The sequence below is a fragment of the Ursus arctos genome, unplaced genomic scaffold, assembly GCF_023065955.2.
Source record: "Ursus arctos isolate Adak ecotype North America unplaced genomic scaffold, UrsArc2.0 scaffold_13, whole genome shotgun sequence".
Classification (NCBI taxonomy): Eukaryota; Metazoa; Chordata; class Mammalia; order Carnivora; family Ursidae; genus Ursus; species Ursus arctos.
In genome coordinates, this window is record NW_026622797.1 from 7,919,086 (window position 1) to 7,945,765 (window position 26,680).

The 26,680-nt window shown below is 49.8% G+C and overlaps 1 protein-coding gene across 1 annotated transcript in view; it reads right to left on the minus strand.

Annotated features, from left to right (window-relative positions):
• IGF2R (insulin like growth factor 2 receptor) overlaps nt 1-26,680 on the minus strand; it is a 97,404-nt gene that overhangs the window by 40,432 nt on the left and 30,292 nt on the right. The window contains exons 5-17 of the mRNA XM_057310911.1: nt 21,742-21,874; nt 19,113-19,242; nt 17,113-17,218; nt 14,336-14,498; nt 13,992-14,166; nt 13,069-13,172; nt 7,522-7,686; nt 4,815-4,955; nt 3,464-3,604; nt 2,225-2,362; nt 1,467-1,614; nt 784-961; nt 30-145 (exon numbers count right to left, since the gene is read on the minus strand). Of these exons, the coding sequence (XP_057166894.1) occupies nt 30-145; nt 784-961; nt 1,467-1,614; nt 2,225-2,362; nt 3,464-3,604; nt 4,815-4,955; nt 7,522-7,686; nt 13,069-13,172; nt 13,992-14,166; nt 14,336-14,498; nt 17,113-17,218; nt 19,113-19,242; nt 21,742-21,874 (1,838 nt within the window). The remainder of the gene's footprint in view (nt 1-29; nt 146-783; nt 962-1,466; nt 1,615-2,224; nt 2,363-3,463; nt 3,605-4,814; nt 4,956-7,521; nt 7,687-13,068; nt 13,173-13,991; nt 14,167-14,335; nt 14,499-17,112; nt 17,219-19,112; nt 19,243-21,741; nt 21,875-26,680) is intronic.

Sequence of the window (26,680 nt, forward strand, 5' to 3'; positions counted from 1 at the left end):
GGCCAAGGGCAGGCTGACCCTGGCCTCACCTGGAGAGATCGTACTGTTCCAGCGTGGAGGGGTCGGTCACCACACACTCCAGGGGCTCCTCTGGGCAGGCGTAACTGGTGTACCACCGGAAGTTGTAGGTCGAGTTATCTTCCTCCTAATCACATGACAAGGAGAGAAACAGGAGGGACGGCAAAGAGAAAGGGAAATGTTAACACCAAACCAGCATTTAAGAAATGATGAGCATTTTCTGTAAATAAGAACTAGAGGAAAGAAAGTCTACTTTGCCCGTCAACATGTGTCTTATTAAAAGGAACATTTCCCAGTAGTAAATTAATCTAGCCTCAGTTAAGTAGCATTAGGATGCAAGTTTCATACACAAAACCAACACGGTGGTGCATTACCATCGAGGTGAATGGCCCACTGAATAACTGGCTCAGGTGAACAGTGCCTGTGCACCCTGGCAAATCTGAAAAGATTAATTAAAATCATAGGAGATGATGACTTGGCCAGGAAATCAGACTAATAATAATAGCTCTGCTTCCAAATAAAGGGCCCACGACAGGCTCCTGTGTAAGTCTCAGGGAGCCAGACAAGTTGATGGTTTCTCCCCAGGAGAGACTACAGCTCACACTTCATCTATGGTTAGAACCCCATTTCATTCCAGAAAAGTCACAAGCCCTGTTCTACCCACTTTTTTCTTTCCCCCTGCTTTTACGAGACTGACGTCGTCTCCCTCCTCGCTCCCATCAGTGATGGAAGCCCACACTCGAGCGCACGCCGCACAGCTCCCACCTGGTATTCAGGGAGGCCGACTCCAGCCTCTCGGTCACAGAGGAAAGTGATCAGTGTAGCTCTCGGTGTATGCTTTTCATTATTATAGGGCGTGCCGTCTTTATAGTTCAGCTGGATCATCCCGTCATAATATGACAGCTTAGCATTACTCAGTCCCAAGTTCCAAGCCTTGTTGCCACTAAAACGAGCAAACAAAAGTCTCTCAGAAAGGACGGCAAGGCCAGACGCGCTGCCATGCTGTGACGCCGGAGAAGGGCCGCTGCACAGTGGGGTGGGGGCGACGTCCGCGACCCAGGGCTGCAGATCACCAAGGTCTGCAGTGGGGCCGAAGGGCAGCCCCACCCCCACACCAGAACCCAAGGCCATGCTCAGCGTGGCTGGTTTAAGGTACAACCACCCCACCTGAGCTACTGCCACACTGAACAGACGAACGTGCGTATCTAACAACTGAGAAATGCCAGCTACACTGCAGAAGGTTTTACGTAAATTCTAAGGGTGCGGCTGACTCCTTTCCCAGGAAATTAAACTCCTAGCATCCTCTGGTTCTGAGGTCAGGTCTTCTTAGGGCTGAATGCTCCTCGAAAAGCAATGATGTCAGTAGAGAACACACCTATTCCTGAATAAAATACTTGTTAGTACAAGACACCTAAGGAAAGCCCATAACTAAAATGGAAGTTACTTGCCTTTTTGCTACTTGACAGGCTCCGGAGTCCGACTGACAGGAACTCACAGACACCGCACCACAAACATTTATGTAAAACTCGTACTTGTCTGTCTCAACTTTATATGCACCATTTTTCTTTGTGAGAGGTGACAAATCAAAAGAAAACCCTAAGAAAGAATAAAAACGATGCCATTTGTAAGGTCAGTGGGACCACAGTCAAGAAGGGTGGCCCCAAGCCCCCAGCCTCGAAGACAGTCTTCCCAGGAACTGGCCCATGGCAGGGAACCACAAAATGGCAGAAGAGATGCTTTCCCCTTCAGGCCACCAGCACCCCGGGGATGGATTCACCACCAGCTTTCCTGTTGTACTGCGTTAACCTAAAAACCCTATTAAAGCCCACAACTGCTGGATGAATAAACTACCGGTACGGTCAAAGCTAGATAACCACAATACAATGACCTCCTTGAAGAGTCTAAGGGGGGTTTCTAGGCCCTTAACTTATGCAAAAAGCCTTTTCATACACCATGGATTTGCTTGTGAGCCTCACGTTCTGCACTCAGCCCACACCTACCTCCACCGTGCTTTTAAGAGATAGGCTTCTCATTATCTCAACCTCAAACGTCAGGCTTCCAGAATTTTGGGGAAACAACATTAGTATAATTCTGAAGTGGGTGATCTCTAAAATTCTCACAGAAAACATTTAAGGAAAAAAAAATAATAAAACCCTAAGCCGTCCGAGGGGGCACCCCACCGGCAAGGTGCTGTGCGGGCACGCACCTGCCTGAGAGTCAAAGACCGTGCAGTTCTCGCCTTCCGTCTTGGACAGCACGCAGGCGGCGGCTGTGTGCCACTCGAACTCGTAGAAGCAGCCACTATCCTCAGAAGTTCTCAACACTGGAGCACTTTCCAGATCACCTGTCAGCAAGGAAGACAAATGTATCACTAATCAGTCCTCAACTAAAAATAGGCCCACAAACACTGTGATTCTGCTGACACGAGGCTCTCAGAGTAGTCAAACCTGTGGAGGCAAGAAAGAAGGGTGGTTGCCAGGGGCCGGGACAGGGGTGGGGAGCTCGTCTTCAGTGAGGACAGAGTCTGGGAAGATGAGAAAGTTCTGGAGGCGGATGGTGGTGATGGCTGCACAATACCATGAACGCGCCTCATGCCACCGAACCAGACACCCCACTAAGGTCAAAATGTTGTGCGTTTTACTACAATTTCTTGAACGTGGCAAATTTTGCATTACATATGTTTTACCACAATTCAAAAAACACTCAAAAACAAAAAATAGTCCTAGCCCTTGACCTTATCCCACAGCTGGGCATTTATCCAAAGAAAATATTTCAACAGGAGGTGGACAAGGGATCTGCAACAGCACAATCACCAGCCCTGGAAACACGCTACTAATCCAACAATAGGGAAACTTTTAAAAATAGTAAGACCGAGCCATTATCAACAAGGAAGTCCCTAAAAATTATTAATATATCTGCAAAACACAGAAGAGTATTCACAAAATGCCATGTTTTGAGGAATGTTGAAAAAAGATGTCTGAATATATACAGATTCTGACCCTGTAAAAACAATGTAAACCTATAAATAAAGGTAAGTGAAGAAGAGCATTGTGTTTAAAGGGTGAGATCACGGACATTTTTCAAGCGCTTACGATTTTCCCCCTTTGGAGGAAGTTAAGCAGTCAGCACGGCCGCTCGGTTATCAGTCCCGAGGAAGAGGAAGCCGCGCTGAGACCCATAACTCATTTGGAAAATTGCAACATGACGCTCTCGACACCATATGGTTTCTCCATTTCTGGACTGGTTTTGGGTGGGGGTTGGGGGCTCGAATCCCACAGACCACCACTGAAGGTTCTAGAACCTGAAATGCGTGGCACGACCCCTTTCTACCCGCCCCGCTCGGCAGCGGCCCATGAGAAACAGAGAAACGAAGGACGCAGGCTCAGCTGGGGCAGAAGCCACTACAACAGGTCGCCTCCTCCCTTTCTCAGAAGTGCTCACTCACCTGGCTTGCAGACGAGTGTTATGTTAGTCGTTATTTTCTTGTGGCCACAGTCACTACCGTCTGAATAGGAAAGCTGAAGGTTCCCTCTCTCTTTCGTGGGAGAAGAAATAAACTTGCCTAGACTTTTAAATCCACTCTTATCTGGAAAGAAGAAGGGAAAAAACAAAAGACATAATTACAAATGATAATGACGCCAACGAAGAGGTACGAACACATCAGCCAGGACCCAGCAGGGACACCGAGGCCCCTTCCCCAGCATGCCCAGCCCGGCCCTGTGGCCGGTGGGTTTTTCTCGAGGGACAGGTTCGGCCGGGCAGTGGCAGCCACACTGAGGACACCAAGGCCACCTGCAGGCTCCATGGGACAGTGCAATAATGACAAACATCCTCCTGCTTGGGGGGCACAAGAGGCAGACAGCAAGCATGCACGTCACACCATCCCAGAAAGTAACACTGTTCCCCTATTCCCAGGGCCTTGGCTCCCCTGATACACAAGGTCTTTTGAAAGCACAGCCAAGAGGCTAGCGTTTGTCCCAGCACCAAAGCAGAAACTAACTGAGCCTGTTCAGCAAGCCAGGCAGGTGACTACTTCATTCTTGGGTTAGCTGACTTTCACCATGAAGCCCTGAAACTTTGTCCCCAGTCCTGCTTCCACAGACGCATGGGCGTGCCTGGACCTGGTTCGAAAGACACATCACCAATTCGGAATACCGGGGTAATTTCTAAAACCTAATCTGGGTTCACAAGTCCTTATCTAATGTCTGTAACAGATTCCGATTACTCTCACTTCCTCTCATTTTCCAGGGGAGGCTCAAGTGGCAGACAACTATCGTGTGAAACGTCTGTATCAAACTGAGCAGTCTCTGCAGGAGAACCATGGGACCGAAAGAATTACAGCAAAAGGAACCCCCAAGGGGCACAAGTACTCTTCCACGGACAGTGAGATACCACCTGTCGAAAGCCGTAACTTAACAATTACGGGCACTGAGCTGTTAAAAACTCAAAATCAGTTTTACACAAGTACTGGCAACATTATTCTTCAAGTTACAAAGGAAAAGATAACCAAGTAATTTCCAAGCCGGTTCTTTCTGTTCCCAGTTGAAGTGCGAGTGAACCTCGGAAGGCTCTGGCCAACTTCAGGACAGCGGAGTGCCACGGTTTCTAGAGCACACCAAGCAGTTACCTACATTTGAGTCATGAACTTTTTTCCCTCCCCATTCTGTATGTGCTGAACCCAGAGAGAGGAGACTAACATAAAAACCACAGGAAGATTCTCTAATTCGCTCCAAACTAGATGCAGCCGTGTTCCACACGCCTCTGGGAAAACCACCCCCGCTCTGGGCACAACTCACCGACAGAGCACGCGGCCGCATCTTCAGGACAGCCTCTGGCCGGGCCTTCCTGCAGCACTCTGTGGCAGATATTAATGAAGAAGTGCTTCTTTTCTGTTTCCCTCTGGCTGCCGTCCACGGCTTCCCAATTCTGTTCCGGTTCTGTAATTAAAAAAAATTCTTTTAGCCAAAGGCTAAAGATTATTTCTCTGTGAGTCACACCATAAATGGTGATTAAGCCAAAGGAAAAGGCTCGAAGCTCACCAGGCATGTGGTCCCTAAACCTCAGGCACTCACGTTTCTGGACTCGGGCAGACCAAAGGCACAGAAATCCACCGAGATCCTCAGGCCTCTCACTTCATGTGACAGAAACAAAGCATGCCCCAAACCTCCTCAGAAGAGGAGTCCCGGGGGGCAGAGACAGAGAATCAAACAGCGAAACTTTCCCAAGCACTGGAGTGTGAAATCAGAAATGGAGAAGCACATCCGGATGCAGCCCGCGCCTTGAACTGCCCGGGCAGAGCCCCGTGCCATCAGTCCCATGCCCCCCTCCGAGCACCAGGAAGGTTAAAGACACCTGCCGCCCTCTTCCACACCAGCAGACTGAGCGCGGGCCATGCTTTGATTCTGGGAGATAACAAGACACGTTGGTCCCCGAACTCAAACAGCTCATGATCCGGTCATGTATGAACAGGATCAAAACTCCACAGAAGGTCAAGGGGAGCACAGGCAAGTGCTAAGAGCAGGACCACAGATTGGAGGCATCCCACAGCCAGTGGCCAAAGGGATAAAATGGAAATGTGTGTGAGGGGCGTACGGAGAATGAAGGCGCTCCGTTTACGGACAGGATGCCGGGGTTCAGAAGGGAAAACCCGCTGCTCCTCAGGGTAACAGCTACCCTGAAGAGCTATGCGCCAATGTCAACAACAGAGAAGAACCCAGAGGAGGCCATGCAAAGACAAACAAGGACAAGGACAGGGGGAGTGGGGTGGGCTGACAGGCCGTAAGACAGGAGAGCTGCTGAAGCTAGCAAGGAAGGGGTTCTGAGGGCTCATCAGTCCGCGTGAATCCTGAGGAAATGCCCCGGGTCCCTGGAGAGCCCGAGCGGCGGCACACGGTGGCTGCGTGAATGTGTGAGTGCGGTGTCTCTGCAGCCCTCATGGGCCCCCGTGTGTGTCCTGTACGCAGTGATGTTTAAACAACAGTGCTGGACAAAGGGATCTAACAGCACCACCCAGTTGACTGTGACAAAGCCGAGGCCTGCAGAAGGCAGACACCTCGCTCAGGACCACGCACAACACCGTGCTCTCTTTCCACCGCAAAGAGCCCATCTCCTCACAAGCACACGTGCACCAGCACTGAAGCACGGCACCATTCCCAGCTGACCGAGTGCTGAACTACTAACTCACAAAGAACGTTTGCTTCCGACGCAGTTCACCAACACTGAGCATTTATAGAGTTCTCACGTCAAAAAGCAGCTAACACTCCTTACAAGAAAGGAATTCCTTTTCTGATGTTATACTGTCCAAACCAGATGGGGACTCAGAGTACGTGAGTCATCACTCCTACGGCACGGGTAATTCTGCGACTCCAGGCGAGCATTCTCTTTACCTCAGATATTATCTCTACAGATACAATTTGCTTCTACTTATCCCTAATTCCAGGGCTGCTGAAAGGGTAAAACTAAAAATGTGCCAAGTAGGTTCAGCTTCCCTGTTGGAAACCCCGATTCTTAGCACTCAAGTCTCTCGGCCCCCCGTGAAGTTCAAAGGCCTGGGACAGGGGTCATACTCTCCAGGTCTGCTGCCATATCCCTAGGACCTGGTGTGGCGTCTGCCCCGTAACCAGTGCTCAACGACACCTGCTAAAAGCAGACTCTACCTCCAGCTCGGCAGGTCTCTACCGTGAAGCCAGGCCTCGGGGACAGACCTCGTCACTCAGACGCGACAAGGGACACAGCATCCAAGGGCTCCCACACCCATTCTTCTTTCAGCCCCACAAGCATCTGAGATTGGATAGGGAACGCTGACCCCACTTTAGAGATGGGAAAAGAGACAGTGAGACAAAGGGGGAAAGATGGGGTCAAAAGAGAGAGTGACCCCAACTGCATCGGCCTTCACACCAAGTGTCCGACCCTTGGGCCCCGACAAGCCAAGGGTGAGCTGGAAACACTACCTACTTGAAGGCTGCTGGAGAACTTCAAATTCCCACTGTTTATTGTTTTTAACGGAGATGTAAGTGACACAGAACACAGCAGTCATTTAAGGCAGACGACATCGCGACTTGATCCGCGTGCGTGCTGCGAGATAACCCCACGTTTAGTTACCATCCATCACCACACACAGATACAAATGCGCGTGGAGGGGAGAACTTCCAAGATCTACTTTCTTAGCAGCAAGAATGTGTATCTAAAACAAAAAATGTTCTAATCACAAAGTACAAGGCCTGGGACTTGGCAGTTTTTACTAAACTAGGATAAGATTAGCCCAGGGCATCCCTCTTAGAAGAGTCATGCCAGCCTTAAACTCCGGTATTTTGCCTCCTAATTCAGCATCATTCCTAATAATCTGTACGACTGCTGCGTGAAAAGGGAGAATAGGCCAGGATACACTTAGCTGACAGTTACAGAAAAAAGGAACAGCATTTCCAAATGTTTTCACGGGGGAAGAGGCAAGAAAAGGTTTCCGTGAACAGGCGGCCAGAGCCCCACGGGGCGCGAGAGCCCTACCTGAGTGCCGAGCCAGGGCAGACAGGTCATACCGCTTCCTCCCATCGGTCACACTGCACAGGAGATCCTCCTTCTCCTTCACACAGGCGTACTTCGTGTCCCACGTGAAGAAGTAGGTGCAGTCTACCTCCCCGGTGAATACAGGAGCTCCTCTCCCATCATTATCTGTGCAATTTTAGAAGGGAAAAAACAAACATTCCATTATGTGACCAAAACCTAGTCAGCCCATTGGCCACCAATGCCAACTGGGCCGTGAAAGTCAGGCCCCAACCCCCAGACATCAGAGGTGTCAGAGATCAGAGAGGCTTGAGTTTCAGAAAATCATAAACCCCTCAATGGCAGGCCTGTGTCCCTTGCTCCTTGGCAAGCTGGTCTCAGTAAGCCATCAGGCCGTTTACAACACATTCACCATGGACATGAGACGGGTGCCTGACAAGGAACGTGTAAGCCACCGGGCAGGACTTGCTGTGCCCGGACTGTGGTCAGCCCCCAACAGGCTCATGAGTACCCTCTGCGTCCGACAACCAGGATTTACCAAAAGGCGGACAGAGACCAGAGCTCGAGTTCCAGGAGCACCGCCGGCTTTATGACGCGATTACGGGCTGGGCGAGTTCCCTGCAATTCATCCCTAAACTGAAAAGCAAGAGTTACAGTGTACAGCCACCCCACCGAAGCGTGCTGAGGCCCACGTCACCTCCCAAAGTCAGAGGCATGCCTCCAGACAGTCCAGCACCCTTGACCCTCAGGCCTTCATCAGTGTGGATGCCTCCAGCCCCTCCTGTAATCCATGCTCTGCTCGCCACACCTCCAGAGAGCCCTGACAGGTTGGCTCCAGTCCGAAAGCCAGCTCTTCGTGGGCCACTTCCCTGCTCCATGTAGCCTGGGATTCGGCAAACTTTGGTCATCTTTCCCTTACTAGAAATACTATCCCCTTGTCTTTCTAAGCTGGTGGACCGCTGGCACAGAGCTCTGTTTTCCACCCCTTGATGGTTTAATAATCCTCCTCTGGACCTCCTACATGATTTGCCTTTCTTGAGGTTTGGTACCCTGAAGTGCACAATGTTCTCAAGGAAAGGGAAATAATATTTTGTACCCAGGGCAAATGATGTTTTGATTGCAATTTCTCTTAAATCTTTAATATCATAAACATTATAATTATAATACCAGCAAGAGCAGCTAGGCTGTACGGAGCACAACCTGAACCAGGCACTGAGCACCGAAGGGCTACAGGGGGACGGTCTGCAGAAAACATGCTCAGGGCTGAGGACTGGATAGATCTCTGCATATTTAATCCTATGGCTCAGGTACAGTTTGAGCCCCATTTTTATAGATTAAGGGGGGGTAAATAATTTGCATATGGTTTCATAGCTAGAAAGCAGAGGAGCCAGGACTCAAACCCAGACAGTCTGGCCCCAGAGCCAGGCTCATGACCATAACCGCAAGGCAATACTTCTCTACACTGCTGTGGGGTTTTTTTTCCTTTCTTTTTCTTTCCTTTTAAATGTATGTACTTTGAGCCATTCTTTCCAAGATGCAGCACTCCCGGCTTCAATTCCTACCACAAAGCGCCCACCTCTCTGGTTGGGACCACGGGCCCTCCCTCCACGCTGCTACCGCTGGCAGCGAACTCGAGCGCCGCTTCACCCCGCCCACGTGACTGAAGGATGAGTGGCTGCCTCCTGTGGGATCTGTCTGGGTTCGCGTTTCACTATCTGGAAAAATTCTGTGTTTCCCATAAACCTGAAGTATTCGCTGCATTACTCCTTCACCAGGAAAGTTTACAAACCATTAAGTCATTCTAGGAATGGTTCGAGTATCCATCCCGACTCTGAAGTTTACTGATGAGCGAGCGCCTGTTTTAAATAATCACTGGCAGACATCTTACTTGTATTCTTATTACTCGGGGAATTTTAGAAGACGGGTGAGCTGCAGCTCCCCGGCTCGGAGAAGAATGGCTTCCCCCGGTGGAACCCAGCCACTCTGCCTACAGCACCATGCCACCTCGCTCGGCAAAGACAGAGCCACCTACTCGCCAAACTGGTTCAATTCCTCTTCTGGCTGCACAGCTAAACTGCGTTTCCCAGCCTCCCTGCCTCTGAGGTTGGGCCATGCCACTTAGTTCTAAGCCCTTTTCTTAAAAAATGCTGGGCCCATCCTGCAGAGTCCTCGGAGACCAGTTCTACAGACAGCAACACCACGGGCTGGGAAGTACAAGATGGGCACGTGGAGTAGAGCCCTGCCACCAGCGCCTCCGATGACCCGCACTGAATTAAAGAAAATACACCTTTAACGTAGTGAGTCACTTAAATTTGCGGGTAGCTTTGTATCAGCCGATTCCAATGTATCACTCGTCAAAAAACAAAACAAAACACAACTATTTCATGTCCTCATCTGACGAGATCACCAACAGTAAGTATCACATCACAGCAAACTAGACGTAAGCTGCTGAAGCGAAAGGCTGTGTGCACGTGCGCACACATCCAGGCTGAAAGGATACATTTATGCACCTCCGTGTCTTAAAAATGCATAAACCCTAGATTCGTGAACATAACTAATTCTAGAACATTCAAGTTAAACTATAAACCACATTATATTACATAACCAATTAACGCCCATTCACATACAAAAATCACATTATTTATCCAAATAAACAAAATCCACCAAGGGATTTTTCTCTAAGAACTCTAAATTTAAGTTTGAACAAAATAATAGTGAAATAACTTCTACAGTACAAAGTTTGCTCCAAAGTTTGAAGGACTGAGTCACAGAGCTGGAAGGAGTCGTAAATATTTTATGACCCAATTCCAGCGCGAGAGCAGGCTCGAAACCTCTCACAAAACATCTAACATCTCCCTGTCTTGTCTTCTTGCCACCATCCTAACTAAAACAGCCTAGGAAGACACAGAGTTTTTGGCATGAGGACATCTCTGTAAATCCTGTCAGGTCTGATCAAGCCCTGAGGTCACGTGAAGGAAGGGCCGTAGGGCAGAATGTTCTGATCCATCGGTGGCGACACAGAGTTTCTGTGAAGCAAATCTGGCAAAATACTAGCAACTGTTCAATAAAGAGTGGTGAGCGTATAAATTTTCATTGTAATGTCCCACTTGTATGTTTAAGAACCTTTAGTGATAAAGATAAAAGAGGAAAAAATGGCCGTTAGCGCTTTTTTCAAGCCTCGGCATGTTCCAGCACAAGTCTTGAGTGTCGGCGCCTCTTCCTAGCAGTCCCAGACTCTGTACCCTTCTCGATATCCTCCTCACCTGCTGGGACCTTTTTAGATCATTATTCTATCTTCCCAGCATGCCCAAATGAGATCAGTGCGCGCGCAAAGATCTCAGCCAAGTCATTTATAAAAAGCCCAGAACACAACGGGGCCAAAAGGGGTAATGACAAGGTTGGAGGGAGACTTGAACCACAGGAGTCAGCCAACAGCAAAGCAGCTCGGCCATCAGGGGAGGGCGGGCGCCCGGAGGCCTGAAGGCCTGGGGACACAGAGTGAGAAGCAGGGTACATTTCCCAGGTCTGGGGACACAGCGGAAGGGCTGGACTTCAGAGACAGTCCCCTAACAGCCTGAAGAGGTCAGGAGGATGGAAGAAAGACGGGGAGGGCAGTGGGACATTCAAACCACATGCAAGAGGTGCCCAAACCAGAGTCATTCACCCTCCACCTCAAGTCCCTGGGACTCCACACTGTTTCTGCAGAAAACCCAACCCCCTGCAGGACGTGCAAGACCCTCACCCTCCATTCAAGGAGCATCTTTAGCCACGTTCTGAATCCCAAGCTCTGACCTAGACACACCTGCCCACATTCAGGCCTCTGCCTGAGCTGCTCCCTCTGCACAGAGACCAGCCCCCACAACCACCCTACTTCTGTGCCTGGCTTACTCTGACTTGGCCCATAGAACTCACCAAGCAGTGCCTCCTCTTTCCCTGACAGCCTTGACCCTCCTCACTGTTCACACCCCAAACCACTGACTTGCTGCCTCCCTCCTGACAAGGTCCTGGATCCAAAACTCGCCCACAGGGGCGCCTGGGTGGCGCAGTCGTTAAGCGTCTGCCTTCGGTTCAGGGCGTGATCCCGGCGTTCCGGGATCGAGCCCCATATCAGACTCCTCCGCTGGAAGCCTGCTTCTTCCTCTCCTACTCCCCCTGCTTGTGTTCTCTCTTGTTGGCTGTCTGTCTCTGTCAAATAAATAAATAAAAATCTTTAAAAAAAAAAAAAAAAAAAAAAACTCGCCCACAGCCCTGGTCCAGCCTGGAAATCTGCACTCCAGGCACCGTGCTGTCTCTCCCTCTGTGTTTCTGGTCTGAGAGCCAGGAAAGTGCACAGCCATTATGATATCCTTGGGCCTCACGGGGTCTAAGCAGATAGATAAGGACAAAGCATATGTTGAACAAATCCACTCGAACATGCAAGTTATCAAAAGGGCCAGCAAACAGATACCAGGGTGAGACTGGTGTGCACGCTCCGGGAAAACAAGCAGAGGTGGGGGCAGGGAGGCCACAGGAGTAAAGGGCACTTTGATTTAAAACCTTCCCATCTGTTCTACTCCAGGATCCTTCTTTGCCTGTTCCCTTCTTCGCCTAATTTATTAGGGCCTGGTGCCGATCGCAACCTCCCTGGCCCCCTTCACCATCACAGACATGAGCTTCTGGAACACAGTTTACGTCGTGTGCAGCTGCCTCTCCCTGAGCCCCTGCTGAATCACAGAGCAACCTGCCTCATGACCACTGGTCAAAGCTCTGCCATAGAAACACAAAAAACAAACAGAACGAAGAGCCAGAAAGACCCTCAGGGGTGGAGCAGCCTCTCCAGCTCCTGCGGCTGTACAGCCGGACTGGGACCGGGCCAGCTCCAAAATGAGAGCTCCATGCAGAGGCTCAGTCGGGCTGCACGCTCCTGGGGTCGCAGCCCGGAGGCCGACGGACAGGACGGCTCTCTGATGATGATGGGATCCCATCACCTCTCTGCAGATGCAAACTGCCCGAGAGCTTCAAGACACAGACAGCGGCACGGCTTTCTGAAATGCTAGTGCCACTGTGACTTCAAGAAAGCTTATCCTAATCACTCAGAAAAACTAAACGTCCCACTTAAACTTGCCCTGTGACCTCTTGCGATCCCCCACGTCCAGCCTCTACCACGGGGCCACTAGTTTGCAAAAAAGTGTTGTCTTGAAACTTACTTCAGAAAAGAAGAGCCCTTTAGTGACCACCCCTCGAGGGTGGGGAGAAAACCCACCCTGCTGGACCGGCACATGCTTTGGTGCGAGCCAGAATTCAAGACAGAAACGCTTTCCCAGCAAGCCCAGTGCTGGGCCCACTCCCAAAACAAACAGAGAGCAGAGGAAAATGGAAACAGGATGTGTGTGTCGTGGGTGGGGTGGGGTGGAAGGGGTACTCCTACCCGCTCCAACAGAGCAACCTAGTCTGGGGACCAGAGGTGGCCACGTCCAAAGAAGAATGTCAGCCTGGTCCGCATGGCACGCCGCTCCCGAGAACACACGTGCCCCCATCTCCAACCGGCGAGGACGGACTGCCGGCACTCACCTGCCGTCTTGCTGCACTCGAAGTTTATGACGCTCATCCGCTGGAAGCCAGAGCTGCATTCGTCCCCTCCAGAATAGATCAAGGTGAGGTCTCCATCAGAGTATCTAAATGTTTGCAACACACAGACAGGGTTTGGGAGAACCGAGAAAGAAACTTGAATCGTTACACGTTTCTACATGAAGCCTTTTGCATACCATCAACAAATCAGTACTGACATAAAACAGCAAGCTCTCTGGCCAGCTGGGGAAAAACGTCTAAAGGAAATGAGTTCCAAATGTATGGGCTTGTCGTCCTCTTACTTCAAAGTAATAGCTGGCTGGAAGAAAGTCCTGAAGGTTTTGCTGTGAGCATGAAAACTCCTCCACTTTTGTTTTGGATTCTGTACAAAATAAATAAGGCCCGAGAAACACACAGTGTATCTAGCAACTGCCATAAACGCAGTCTTACCTGAGGGATCCTGGACAATACTCATTTGCAGAGAGCTACATTTTCATAACACTTCTGTGAAAGTAACTACCAAATTAAGGGTCACCGGAATTGTACTGAATGGGTTTTCTTAGCTGTTTCAAACTTTGATGTAACGCTAACGGCATTTCACGTTCTCAAACTGCCAGAGAAAAATCAGAACTCCTCAGAAAAATCCATTCTAAGGTAGGCCGAATCAACTCAAACTGATTAAATACCTTTCCTACAGTGTGGTTCCATACACACAACAGATGATAAAACAGTTTTCACAGAAACAGTCTTACTGGAAAGCCAGGATCAATGACAAATGGCAACTCGCCTATGTCAAACTTGAAGGAATGCCAGCTTAACGAACTGGCCTGTACTTTATGGAAAATGGAAGGAGGAAGTAGACAAGGGGAGTCGGTTATGTTTCACAAGAACAGACACAATGCACTTGAAAATTACTGTTTACACACCGGAGGGTTTGATTCTGGTATTTTCCTGCTACTTTGATTTGAGAGGGGTCGGCCTTCTTCACTTGGCAAATGGCGGCTTCTGTCTTACTACAAAATGGTACTTCAATTTCTCCACAGACATTCAAATAAAACATATACTCCTTTCCATCTGAAGCGTAGTAAGAGGGGGATGAAGCTAAAGAGAGGGGAACAGATGAGGAGAGGCTGTGTTACGTCCACAGGTGCTAGAGGGTGAGGGCACCACTTCGGTGAACCCCTTTTGGAAACACCCACCCAGGGGCAGAGCTGAAGTGGGCCCCTCTACACACGTTCCCCTTCCCGCTTCCTTTCAAAGCACCCCTTACCTCCAACCTGTCGGAGTGGCTGGAGGTCAATGGTGATGTCATGCTGCTCGCTGCTCAAAGAGCAGGTTTTACTTTCCAGATAATCTCTGTGGCACGCATACTCAGTGACCCACTCAATTTCGAAGCGGCAATTGGATTTTGCTGTGAGCTTGGGAATGGTGCCCTATAAGAAACAATTTGAAAGGAGCATAATTAATGTTTTTAAATGCAGATTTTGCATGCTTCTGAAAAGCTCAAAGGTACGTTGTTGGGTTTTTAACATTCTTCCGTTCCTGCTTCTGAATGATAACTGCCTCTAACACAGTTCCATCACTTAACGTATAAGCACCCTGTTTACTTGCAACCATTCTTGTCTCTTTCAGAGTCACACTCGAGGTCCAGCCAGTGAGCTCAGCCTGGACTCAACGTCGCCCGACAGCCACAAGCTCTGCAAGCAGCCATGACTTGTGAAGGCACATGGTCTGTTCCCACCTTTCTATCGGAGCTGAAAGGAGCTGGCCTGATGCACCCCCAAGTTGAGTGGAAGTCACCGTGCGTGTGTCTGGAATGATCCGTAACCCCTTTCCTCAGGTTGTCAAAGGGGTCTTGGGCACACCTCACTAGTGCTCGAATCTGCTCCTGCCCCTGGGGGAAGCCAGGGCATCACCCGCCACAAGCCCGAATTCTGCCAGAGCCCGGCTTTTACAGACGTGAGCTCAGACGCTCACGGCTGGTGTGAACGATCACTGCTGACCAGAGTGCACTGTTGCCTTTTGAGCCATCCTTGGGAGAAAGGCCTCACTGGTCTTAGTACCAGGAATAACCTCGCCACTTCCAGAAAACATCCCTTGGCAAACGTTTCCCGAGCGCCTGCCACATGCCGGGCATGGGACGAAGCGCCAGGGCTACACACAGGTCACAACTTAGTAAGACACAGAGCTGCAAGTCCAGCTCTGTCTGACTCAAAATCGAGGCTTTAACCACTTGGCTTGGGAAAGCCAGACAGCTGGGGAGGGGGTGCCGAGCGCCGAGTGAGCGAAATCGGGCACAAAAGGCTCCCCCAGTGCAAGGTTCACTCATCGGAGAAGAAAACCAACTCCAGGAGACAGAAAGTCAACTAGCAGCTGCCACGGCTGGGGGTGCAATGGGAGTGGCTGCTCCCAGGCACAAGGTTTCTTCTGGGGTGATAGAAATGTTCTCAGGTTAGATCGTGCCGGTGGTTGCACAATTCAGTTAATATGCTAATAACCATTTCGTTGTACTTGAAACAGGTCAATGTTACAGTATGTAAATTCAATACAGCTTTTTTAAAAAGCCCTATAGGACAAGGTAAACATTTACTAAAATTCCAGCTCCTAAAGGTATTCAATGAGCTTGCGTAAACACTTAAAAACCCTCAAGAGTTAAGGTGTCACATGTCACCCAGTTCTGTCTGCTGAACAGTTAAGCTGGAAATGGAACCTCTCGCTCCACGAATAACAGGCCTCCTTTCCTAATGCCACCAAGTGCCCTGCAGCCCATGCAGAAGAAAGGAGGGGAACTCCCGATACCCCTCACTGGGGTGGAATGAACCGCTCTCTCCCTGAACGTACAAGCAGGAAAGGGCAACACAAAGACCCCGGCCAGCTTAGAACATGCGTCTCATCGGGCCTGAAGAATTTCACCCCACATCTGCAGGCATAGGCGGAAAGTGTCCACAAACGTTCCCTAACATTCACCTTCAGAACTCACATCGACTGCTGGACAGTCAGGTCTTCACGAAGAGGACGCCACGTGGCCCTGGAAGTCTGCGGACATATAACGGAAAGCTGGCCTGGCCTACACTTTTGTCTCCACATCCCCCACACACAAAACGGGCCAGCTGCCAGCACGAAACCAGACCAAATTCCATGTTTGTTTGTGGGGAGGGGGAGCTCGCTTCCCTCGCCAAAGAATTCAGCTCCTCCTCCTTCATTCTATTATGAGGAGACAGAAATAAATGAGAGGAAAGCCCTGCCCTTCCTCCCCGGGGGTTATCTCCCTTCCATCAGCACCCGGCACCTGCTAGAACACTCGAACAGCAACGGACACGTGCAACACTGCTGGGCACAGGCCCAAGGACAACCAGACTCCAGCCCTACCCTCAAGGAGTTTACAAGTGCGCTGGAACCGAGGGAACAGCCAGAGGACAGGGTCAGGGACCCGCCTGTGAGTGAGGGAGGAGGGGATGAAATACTCCACTGCAAGACCCTCGAATAAGAACCTTCCTTCTCGCCAGGACTCTCCTACCTGAGTAGCCCCCAAACTCCAGTCACTGCCTGCACAAGCTCGGCCAGGTCTGCTCACCATCTGTTCCATTCATTCCTTACTATGTTTCTATAAACCAATTAGCTATTTTTACATTGCCTCATCCTAACCAATACTAGCTAGGAAATTACAGGTTTGAGATTATAAATACGGTTTTTCATTCATTCAAATCAGCATTACTATATAAATTTTAAAAATCTTTCCATGAATCGCTTAAAATCATCTCACACAAACTAGAACAAAACACCATCCTACGTCGACACACCATCCCGCATCGACACACACAGAGGCCCCTCCAGGTTGGTGAGAAAAAGCAAACGCCAAGCTGCTGTCCCCCAAGACGCTCACACGTGCAGCAGAGTCTACCCCAGGAAGTGCGTCTTCCCAGATACTCCAGCGCTGAAGCTTTTCCTGCCCCCAGACCTACTGCCCTGCCCCAGCCCTAGGTGTGTTCACCTAGACGGCCCACGCTACCGCCGCTGCCGGAAGTCCTGCGAAGACAAGCCACTCACCTCTCTGCGCTCCGACGGGCAGATAAACGTGATCGTCACCGCTGGACTGTGACCGTCACAGAAGTCTAGCTCCCCGGCCCCCTCTTTCACGTAACTCAGGACAAGCCTGAACGACACACGTTGAGAAAAGAGTGTTATAGAAGTGTGAATTACATTCAAATTGATCTGCTGCCCTGAGCGTCCCCTCATTTGGGGGCCAGGTGTAACAGAATGAACACTAAACTTTCATATTATAAAGGAAGCCATTGTACGAAATACCTTCGATTTCCACTAAAAAAAAAAGTTTTTACGTAAACTTCAATGAATGCTATTTTCTTTTTAAAAATAAATAAAATGACCAACATGTAAATTTAAATACTAAGAAAAGCTGCTTGAGTAAGACAAACAAGAAAAAACTATAAACGATCGAGGAAAACAAAATAAACACAGACGACAGGCCGAGTGCATTTCTGTCCACGAGGCTGCACGGCCACTTCTTCCCTAAACAATAACTTGCAAGTATAAGCCAAGATCTTTTTCTCTTTAACCTGAAGACAGCCAAGTGCCCCGGCCGCCATGACCTCCCACAGCCAGGAAGAGCCCGAGCCGCCAGAGCGCGTGTGGGTCTCCCTGCTGGACGTGCCTGCTGCTACCGGCGCGCCCGCCACAGAGCCGCCCAGAACAGATGACCGTCCTCCCCGAAGACAAGCTCGCGCTCTCTCAATGCCCACGTTGTGCAAAGTCTCCTCTCCCCGTGAGGAGTCACCCACGTGTCACTCAGGACAGTGTGAGGGGCTGAACTGTGTCCCCCTACAATTCGTATCCGCAGCCCTAATGCCCAGGACCTCAGCACGTGACTGTACTCAAAGACAAGGCTTCTACAGAGGTGACGAAGTAAAAATGAGGCCATGGGAATGCGGGGGGGTGGGGGGCGTGGAGCTATGCAGATATGACTGGCGTCCTTAACAGAAGGAGAGACCAGGGCATAGACACACAGAGGAACAGACCATGTGAGGACACAGGGAGAAGGTGGCCATCTACAAGGCAAGGAGAGAGGCCTCAGAAGAAACCAGCCCTCCTGACACTTTGGACTCCTAGGCTCAGAATGGAGAGGAAATAAATCTCTGCTGCTGGAGCCAGCCTATGGCACTTTGTGACGGCAGCCCTGGCAAACTAATACAGACACACATATAGAAACCTCCCAAACATTTTTAAATTTAGGCTACGCTCCAGAGTCTTCTGTGGACAGAAGCACCCGCCCTGATATACCACCAGTTCCGTGTTAGAACAAGGCACAGCAAGGCGGCTACCAAAGGCCTCCAGAATCTAAGACGTGATCTAAGACGTGGTCACGTGGGACAGGCTGGAAAAAACATCTCTCCGCTACTTCAAGGTACAAAGGAAGGCAGTAGGAGAGCATGTGCCGAGAGCACGGCATATGGTAAGAAACAAACCTCCCTACACCGGGAATGAGGGTGCCCGCCACGCCCCGGGCAGGAAGCAAACCGCCCCTCCACGACGGTGTTCTTTTTTTTTTTTTTTTTTTTTTAAGATTTTTTTTTTTATTATTGTTAGCGAGAGAGCGAGCGCACACACAAGAGGGGGAGCGGCAAGCAGAGGGAGAGAAAGCAAAAGACTGCCCGCTGAGCAGGGAACCCACTGCAGCTCGATCCCAGGGCCCCAGGATCATGCCCTGAGCCGAGGGCAGACGCTCCACCGAGCGAGCCACCCAGGTGCCCCTCACGATGGTGTTCTCAAAGAACAAAGGACAAGGGACACAAAAGCAACTTCACGCGTGACACAGAAACCATGAGAGCACGCCTGAAGGTAGGGGTTACTTCATGAACTGAACACACGTATGGATATGGGCTGCCTCGTGATATTCATCTCCAACGGCTGTAAAGACACATGACTGGACATCAACAAACAAAGCGGCCTGTGGGACTCACGGCCACCACGAGTGATTTCACAAACACCTGCAGGGACTTGCTGAGGTGCACACGCACCGACGGCACACCCACCTGTCCTTGCTCACGAGCTTCAGTCCCTCCTTGGGCTGGCCAACATCGAAGGCCCGGTCCCCTCTCACAAGGCAGGCGGCTGTGCCGGGGGGACAGCCACGCAGCTGTGCACTGGAGTCCCGTAGTGAGTCTGTAAGACATCGCATGTGACGCTCCGTCAGACTGTACGTCAGGACCGGTAATCCCACTCAACCTTACGTCCCCTTTACGACAATCATCCAAGTTTGGAAAGTCCTCAAAGTAACACAAAGTAGAAGTTTGGAAACAAAAAACGAGCTAGGATCCGCCCCCATTCTAAGAGAGACCGTGGGCGCACCAGGGACCTCTCCAGACGCATGAAGTGCATGCGTCCTGCCCTGCAGGGCTGCTGGGAAGCAGAGGCAAGCCGGCAAGGCGCTCACGCTGCACCTGGTAGGGAATAGATGCCTGAGAAACAGGGACTATCACGTGATTTGTACTCAAGGAACACATGTACCCCCCCCAACTTTTCTAAAGATACACTAACTTGAGCATTACCCCCTCTCCAAGCTATAAACTAGAAAATGCAGGCACTCCATGGATTGGTGGGAAGATGAGGAGATTCACCGAAAGAACCTACATACAGCTCTCGGTTGAGATCTTAAAACCGCACTTGCTATCTCTGCAACTTTGCTCTAATTACACAACTATCCAATTGCGGGTGCATCCCCCAAAGGTTTGGGAGAGGATTAAAGAACATCCAGATGTGCCCAGAACAATGCTCAGACTTCAGGTGACCCGTGGCTCTGCTTGTACGTGGTGCCGGGTTTACTCACTTCGCAGGCACGTGACTGGTACTGCACCTGACTGGAGCTCCATCCAGGGCTGTGACTCAGGGCCTACCACATGACGGGCTCAAAAAAATATGTCCCCCACGAAGGAGTAACTATGGCCCGCCTGGCCTTTAACTAAAGCCTTATCAGTCAGAGGGGGAGGGCCGCCCTATCCTTTCCAGTTCGACAGGAGGCTGCACCAGCTGATGAAAAGGAAAGCGGACCTGTAGGGGGTCAAGGCTGCACGGCAAAACTGCACAAGGGGGTGGCTTGAGTCCACATCGAGTACCTGCTGGGCTGCTTGCCCCCCGGCGTCAGCAGATCCCTTGGTTTACTGAAGGCAAAACAGGAGGCAAGAGCCCTGAGTGTGCAGAGGGGACACAGAGCAGCAAGCCCACCACTGCTCATGAGGTTCTCAGGGTCACTAGCAACAAGGTTTGTGGCCCGAGGCAACTTCCTGGGGATGGAGAATGTCTGGACGAAAATCGGTAAATCCATTTTTTTTAACTTTTAAATTTTAAATTTACAAAACTACTGTGAGTTAAAGTCACTGAAGTTCAACCCAAACTGCCAACAATCAAAGAAAAAAACTTTTGTAAGAAAACCTCCACTGAATTCAGATAATCCTCAAAATGATAAAAGACCAGGAATCTAAATGTTTTCTAAACTAAAATGAATTCAATAATCTGCAAGACTCTTCAGCTTTATAATCAAATTTGAGCTGCGGACCCATTTAAGACACAGGCTTTGTCTGTCTGCCTTCTTCCAAGAGGACATTAAAAGCCGTCCTTGGAGAACAAAGGAATGATGTAAAGAGCCTGACACACAAAAAGTCTAAAATTATCACTGGTCACGTTCAGTGAGGCACGTATGCGGTATACTCACATTTTACAACTGTTTAGAAAAATCATCAAAATGGTACATAGTGTATTTGTACAATTCACCATTAACTCATGTACGTACCACCCAGCCACACCCTCCTGTACTGAGTTTATTTTTAATATTTTTTCCATAGTTTTCTAAGGCCAAAGTCCCATGTATAATGTGAGAAACAGAAACATAAAGAAAACACTAAAAATGATCTTTTTATTTGCTAATTACCAGCAGAATCTACTCATGACACAAATGCTGCTGGCATAGCAGAAAGGCAAATCTTGGTCTACGGGACTAACAACTCCCTGAAAAACACATAAAGCTAGGTTCCAGAAAGTGCTGACAAAACAAAGGCTTAGTAAAAACTTCGTAAGGCCCTATTTAGATAAAGACTATTTACAGCCTTCAGTTAGTTTAGCAAAGACACCCAACGTTCTTACACCACTTCTGGCACGTAAGGAGAAAGCCAGGCAAGAAGTTTGCTAAGGGCAAAATACGCATCACAACCCAGCTCCCAAGGTCAGCTGACCATCCTTCTCACCCTGTCACCCAGCCTGTAACTCAAAGCCCACAGACATAGGTACGCAAAGCTGGCTACAGGCCGTCCTCCCCACAGCCCCTCCCAGGAAGGTTGACTCATCCTGCTGCAGCTGGTTTGGGGCGCCCAGCACACCCACCCCATTCCTTCTCCCACCATCTCACTGGAAGTCAGTTACCCAAGAATCCCGGAATCAAAACGTCTGCCAGAGAGAACTCCCTGAGATGGACCAACGGTCTGGATAAAATCTGTGATGGAACCAGAGCTGACTGGCGGCCCAGGGGTGGGCTTATGCATGGAGAATATCTTCCTGCCTCCTTAGAGGGCCAATTCAGTGACACAGATATCCAACTAGGAATAATGGTGGAAGGGCAAAGACAGCAAAGCCTTCTAAGAAATCCTTCACCACCACCACCCCCAAACCTACCTATGTCTCTACAAACATTGATGAACAGGGACGAGTCCGGGTCAGCGTCATCCACCAAGTAACCCCCGCTAATCTTGATCAGTGGATTTAAATCATGCTTCTTGAGCTCTCCATCAAATGCGTAGCATGGCACCTAGAAGAGAGGAAGAGAAAAAGGGAGTCTTGGACACCCACCTTCTTGGGGTACCGGCTTGGCAGAGCCTCTGACCAATGTCACAGAACACTAGTCTCCACTGCTTAGGGTCTATCAGGCCGTGGGGTCCCCCGGAGACAAAAGAAACAAAGCAAAGGTCAACAAGTGCTTCAGCTGCTCTGCATTTAGCACCACGTCTTTCCCTCCTGACTGCCCCAACTCCATCAGCATGCTGTAGTATCCACCAGCTTACAGATGACCTCCCTCATCCCTACACTGCCCTCGGCCCTCATCCCGGAGCTCTGCAACTTGTGGTGAAATTACTTGACTGGTCCATCCTCATCCACTCCCCTTCCTCCCCTTCCATTCTTCCTGAATGGGGGCACAGAAGGTTGCTGTCCCCACTACACCAAAACCACTCACCCAGTCACCATCGACCACCTACTGCAGATGGGACGAGCATTCTCAGCCTTCCCCTGGCCTTGCTCACAGTGGCATTCAAGTGCCACTGACCCTTCCCTACTGCCCAACCCCATTCTTCCCTTTGCTGCCTGGCTCTCCAGAGGCTCCTGGTTTCCCTCCACTCACTGGCTGCTCCTTCTCAGCCTCCTGGGAACATTCTTCAACTCCCTTCTAACTAACTCTTAATGCAGACGTGCTCCACACCTGACTTCTCTGGTCACTTCCCTGTCTACACTCATGCCCCTGGTGACCTCCTGCCCAACTGCAGACTTCCTAGCCAAGTGCAGTAGGTCCTGTTTATCAGCGGACTCTGGAGACAGAATGCTTGCATCCAAACTCCGGCTGCTGACACTTAGTAAGACCGTGAGCCAATCTGACCTCTGTGCCTCCGTTTCCCCATGTGTCAAACGGAAATAACAACAGTTGTTAGCTCAGAGGGCTACTGTAAAGACTGAATGAGTGAATGTATGTAAAGTTCTTGGTACAGTTCCTGTCAAGCCCATGTAAGTGTTACTTGTTACTCTTAGTTCCCATTATCACTGAGATACCCAAAAGCATCTCAAATTTAACATTTAAAAATGAGCACTGGGTGTTATATGACAAATCACTAAATTCTACCCCTGAAACTAATAATACACCATATGTTAACTAAGTTAAATAAAAAATAAAAAATTCTACACCTGAAAAGAGTAATCCACTGTATGTTAACTAAATTGACTAAAAAATAAAAAATTCTACCCCCGAAACTAATAATATACTATGTGTTAACTAAATTGACTAAAAAATAAAAAATTCTACCCCCGAAACTAATAATATACTATGTGTTAACTAAATTGACTAAAAAATAAAAAATTCTACCCCCAAACTAGTAACACACTCTGTTAACTAAACTGAATAAAAAATTAAAAATTAAAAAAATAAAAAAGTAATAAAGTAAAAAAAAAGAACAGAAATGAATGGGCCTTTGATTTCTCGCCCCAAACCTGCTCTTACTCCAGTGTTCCCCACCTCGGCATTCAGCCAGCTGCTCCAGCTCAAACCTGAAGGGCATCCTGGACCCTGACATTCTACATCCAAGACCATCAGCAAGTCCTGTCCGTTCTGCCTTCCAACCGAGTCCCTGATCGGCAGACGGTCCCTGACCTCCGGTGCGTCGCCTCATCATCTGCCAACCTGACGACGGAGCAGAAGCAGCACGCGCTCCGTCTCTTAGACGGAGGCCCTTCACAGGCAGAGAGACCTGTACAGCGCAAGTTAACTGCTGCCGTTGAGCTAACAAGTTTTCTTAGAAAGATGCTACCAAACCGGCAGGAATGCTCTGACCTACTAACCCCTTTCCCAGTCCGGTTCTGAGATCTCACAGAGATCTAATGGCTCGAGTACGCCGGCACCGCCTCGCAGCCTCAGGGGACACATGAACTCATTCCGACCAGACCCCTAAAGCAAACTGTCCCGAGGCCCACAGCAGATGGGGGGGGCTGACGCCTGAGGGGCCGAGTGGGGAGGGCGCAGGCACACACAGCCAGCAAGGTCAGAAGGCCGGCCGCACGGCTCGCACTGCACCCTGCAGAAAAGCACCCAGATCGAAGGTACTCCTGCAGACCGCGCCCAGGCTCCAGTGAAAGGGACCGCGGGCCGCCACGATCCTGCGAACGGAAAGCCTGTCACCCTCCAGCAAGGTCAGCAGGAGCAGTAACTCGAGCAGGGAGCGACCCGGCCAGCGGGGGGAGGGGGGGCCCGGGAGACAAGGAGCGGCTCCCTCGCTACAAAATGAAGGCCTCTGAGAGAGGGGAGCAGGCTGGCGGCCGGCGGGAAGGGAAGCCGGGGCCACGTCTCAAAGAGCTCGGCGTCCTCAGCTCGCTCAGCGTCGAGGAGACCGGAGAGATTCCCGTCAGCGAGCTCCGCAGACACCCGGCTAGAGGCGGTTTCAGCAACTTCTGGCCGGCTCTCTGCTCCAGGAAGGACTAGAAGGCACGCCTAACCCAGCACCCCACAGAATTGGAGCGTGCATCGGAAAAACAGTCAAGGCTCCTGGGGAAAGTCCTCCCCACTTCCTGCTCCACGGAGAAAGCAATGGAGACATTCATAAGAGCAGGAATGCAGCCGCGGGGGAAGGAGGTCGTTTGCCAGCCTCACACACCACACAGTGAATCAACCTCGTTAGTGCCGGACGTATACGCACCATATTTATGTCGCTCTGGTAAGAACACGAGCACGCCAGTCCTGAACTTGCTGTGCGCCCAAGGCGACGTACATCCAAAATATTTTAAAGACATTATTGCCTTAAAAAATCCCTACCGGAATCCACTCAACGAGCATTGTCCCGGCAGTGTGTACAGGCAGCGTCTGAACTACCATGAGCTTCGCCCCCCAATTACTCTAAATCAGATAAAGCAACTGACAACTAGAAGGACCTAGAGAAATCAAAACTCCAGTGACGCTAAACCAAGTCTGGATTGCCTTCCTGTCTTTTTTTTTTTTTTAAACATAAAACATTTACTACATTCTCTGAAGTGATACCTTTGCCTGTAAGGTGTAAAGGTGTAATGAAACCTTACTGAAGACAGAGAAGAGGAAACCTGATTGGATTTGCTAGCAGTGACACCGCTGCCTTTCAGCGGCCACCATGCTCGTTCGCTCTTCCCGCCTCGATTTACCTGTACCTGAGGCACAACGAATCCAGGCCACGAACGAGAACCTGCCCTTCATACCCTTAGCCTATGGGTTCTCTAAAAGCAAGAACCCTTTCAAAATGTAATGAAATTCCTACTTCTTGATCCACGACAGGCCCTCTGTAAATGAAAACTGAGTGAATAAAGCCCCGGCTGCCAACTAGACCTAAAGAGAGGATCACTGAGGACAAAGTGCACATTCCTCTTCCATCTTTAGATCAGCTTCTAAGAGAAATTAAATGTCACTGTTTTGAGAAAAAACACAGACTATACTTCTCCCCTCATACATCAAAACTGATGCAGAGCAAGGGGCCGCGCACTTTCCGGTAAGGGGCAACAAAGTAAATAGTTTAGGCTCTGTGAGTCACACGGGTCTCTCTTGTGCTTCTTTGCTTTTTTCACAATCCTGTACAAATGTAAAAACTGTTCTTCGTTCTGGGGCTGTACAAACATGGGCCAGGGCGGGCTTTGGCCCAGGGGCTGTAGTCTGTGACTTCTGACCTCCAACACAAAGAAAATGGAAAACAAGTAGCTATTTATGCATTTATTTTGCAAAGCAATTTTCCCCCAGGTAATGGGAGACACAACATTCAGCTCAGAAACACAAGGCAAGACGCGGACACCCCGTGAAACAGGAAAAATGGGCGTCACTGCTGAGCTGGAGAACCAGAGCCCAGGGGACAACTGCGGGGCCCAAAGAGGTCTGACGTCCCACAGGAGAGCAGGATGGTTCTCAGATGCTTTTCCTGCCACTAACCGCACACTGGCACACAAGTTAACTGAAGCATTAAAATCCAAGGTTTAAATCTGACACTGTCACCTCAAGGTCAGTGTCACTGTATTAGGCCTTTAGTCTTTCCACACTTAAAACTTCTTTCTCACTGAGTGGCCCTTATGCTCTTTTCTGGGAGGCAACATTTTGCCTCTTCCATGTCCATATCAGACTCTCTCTTCTTTTAAAGACTGCCATATTTGAAAAACCACTGATCATTTATTATTTATAGCTTCATCTGGCTTTATTTTTTAAAAACAAACTCCTCTTTTGTTGCCCTTCTTGAATGACACGGTGTTGGGCCGTCAGTGAAAATTACCGATTGCTCCCACTTTCAGTTCCTAGATCCTAAGAGAGACTTTGAACTCAACCCTTCAGAACATAAAACTAATGGAGAGACGTGAGAATAATCAACCCGTGAAGCCTATCGCCCAGGGAAGCACAGAAAACCACGTTCGGACCTGGGGTGGGGGAGGGGAGCAGCAGGGCAGAGCCACACAGCCAAGCCGACCTCAGAGTCTCTGGGCTCGGGGCAAGGACGCTTTGTGAATCACCAAGGATGACTTGACCAAACACCAGAAGAAGCACGGACAGAAGGACAGCAGCCATCTAGTCTCTGAGGGGAACCGTCAAAGAACTGAATGGCTAGGGACACCTGGCCTGGACTCACCTCACAGCATCCAGAAGCCACCCCGAGCCTGAGGAGATGGGCGCCAGGAGGGAGAGTGAGTAATCGAAACACAAACCCACCCGTGTCAGTCCCTGAGCTGCACAGCACCAAAAACCAAGAACTAACTAACTAACCGAGTAGACGGTGAACCAGTCTACTTCTAATCACATCCTGGGATATTTTAAATGCCCTGTCCTAAAAACAAAAACCACCCAGCATCATTTTAACAA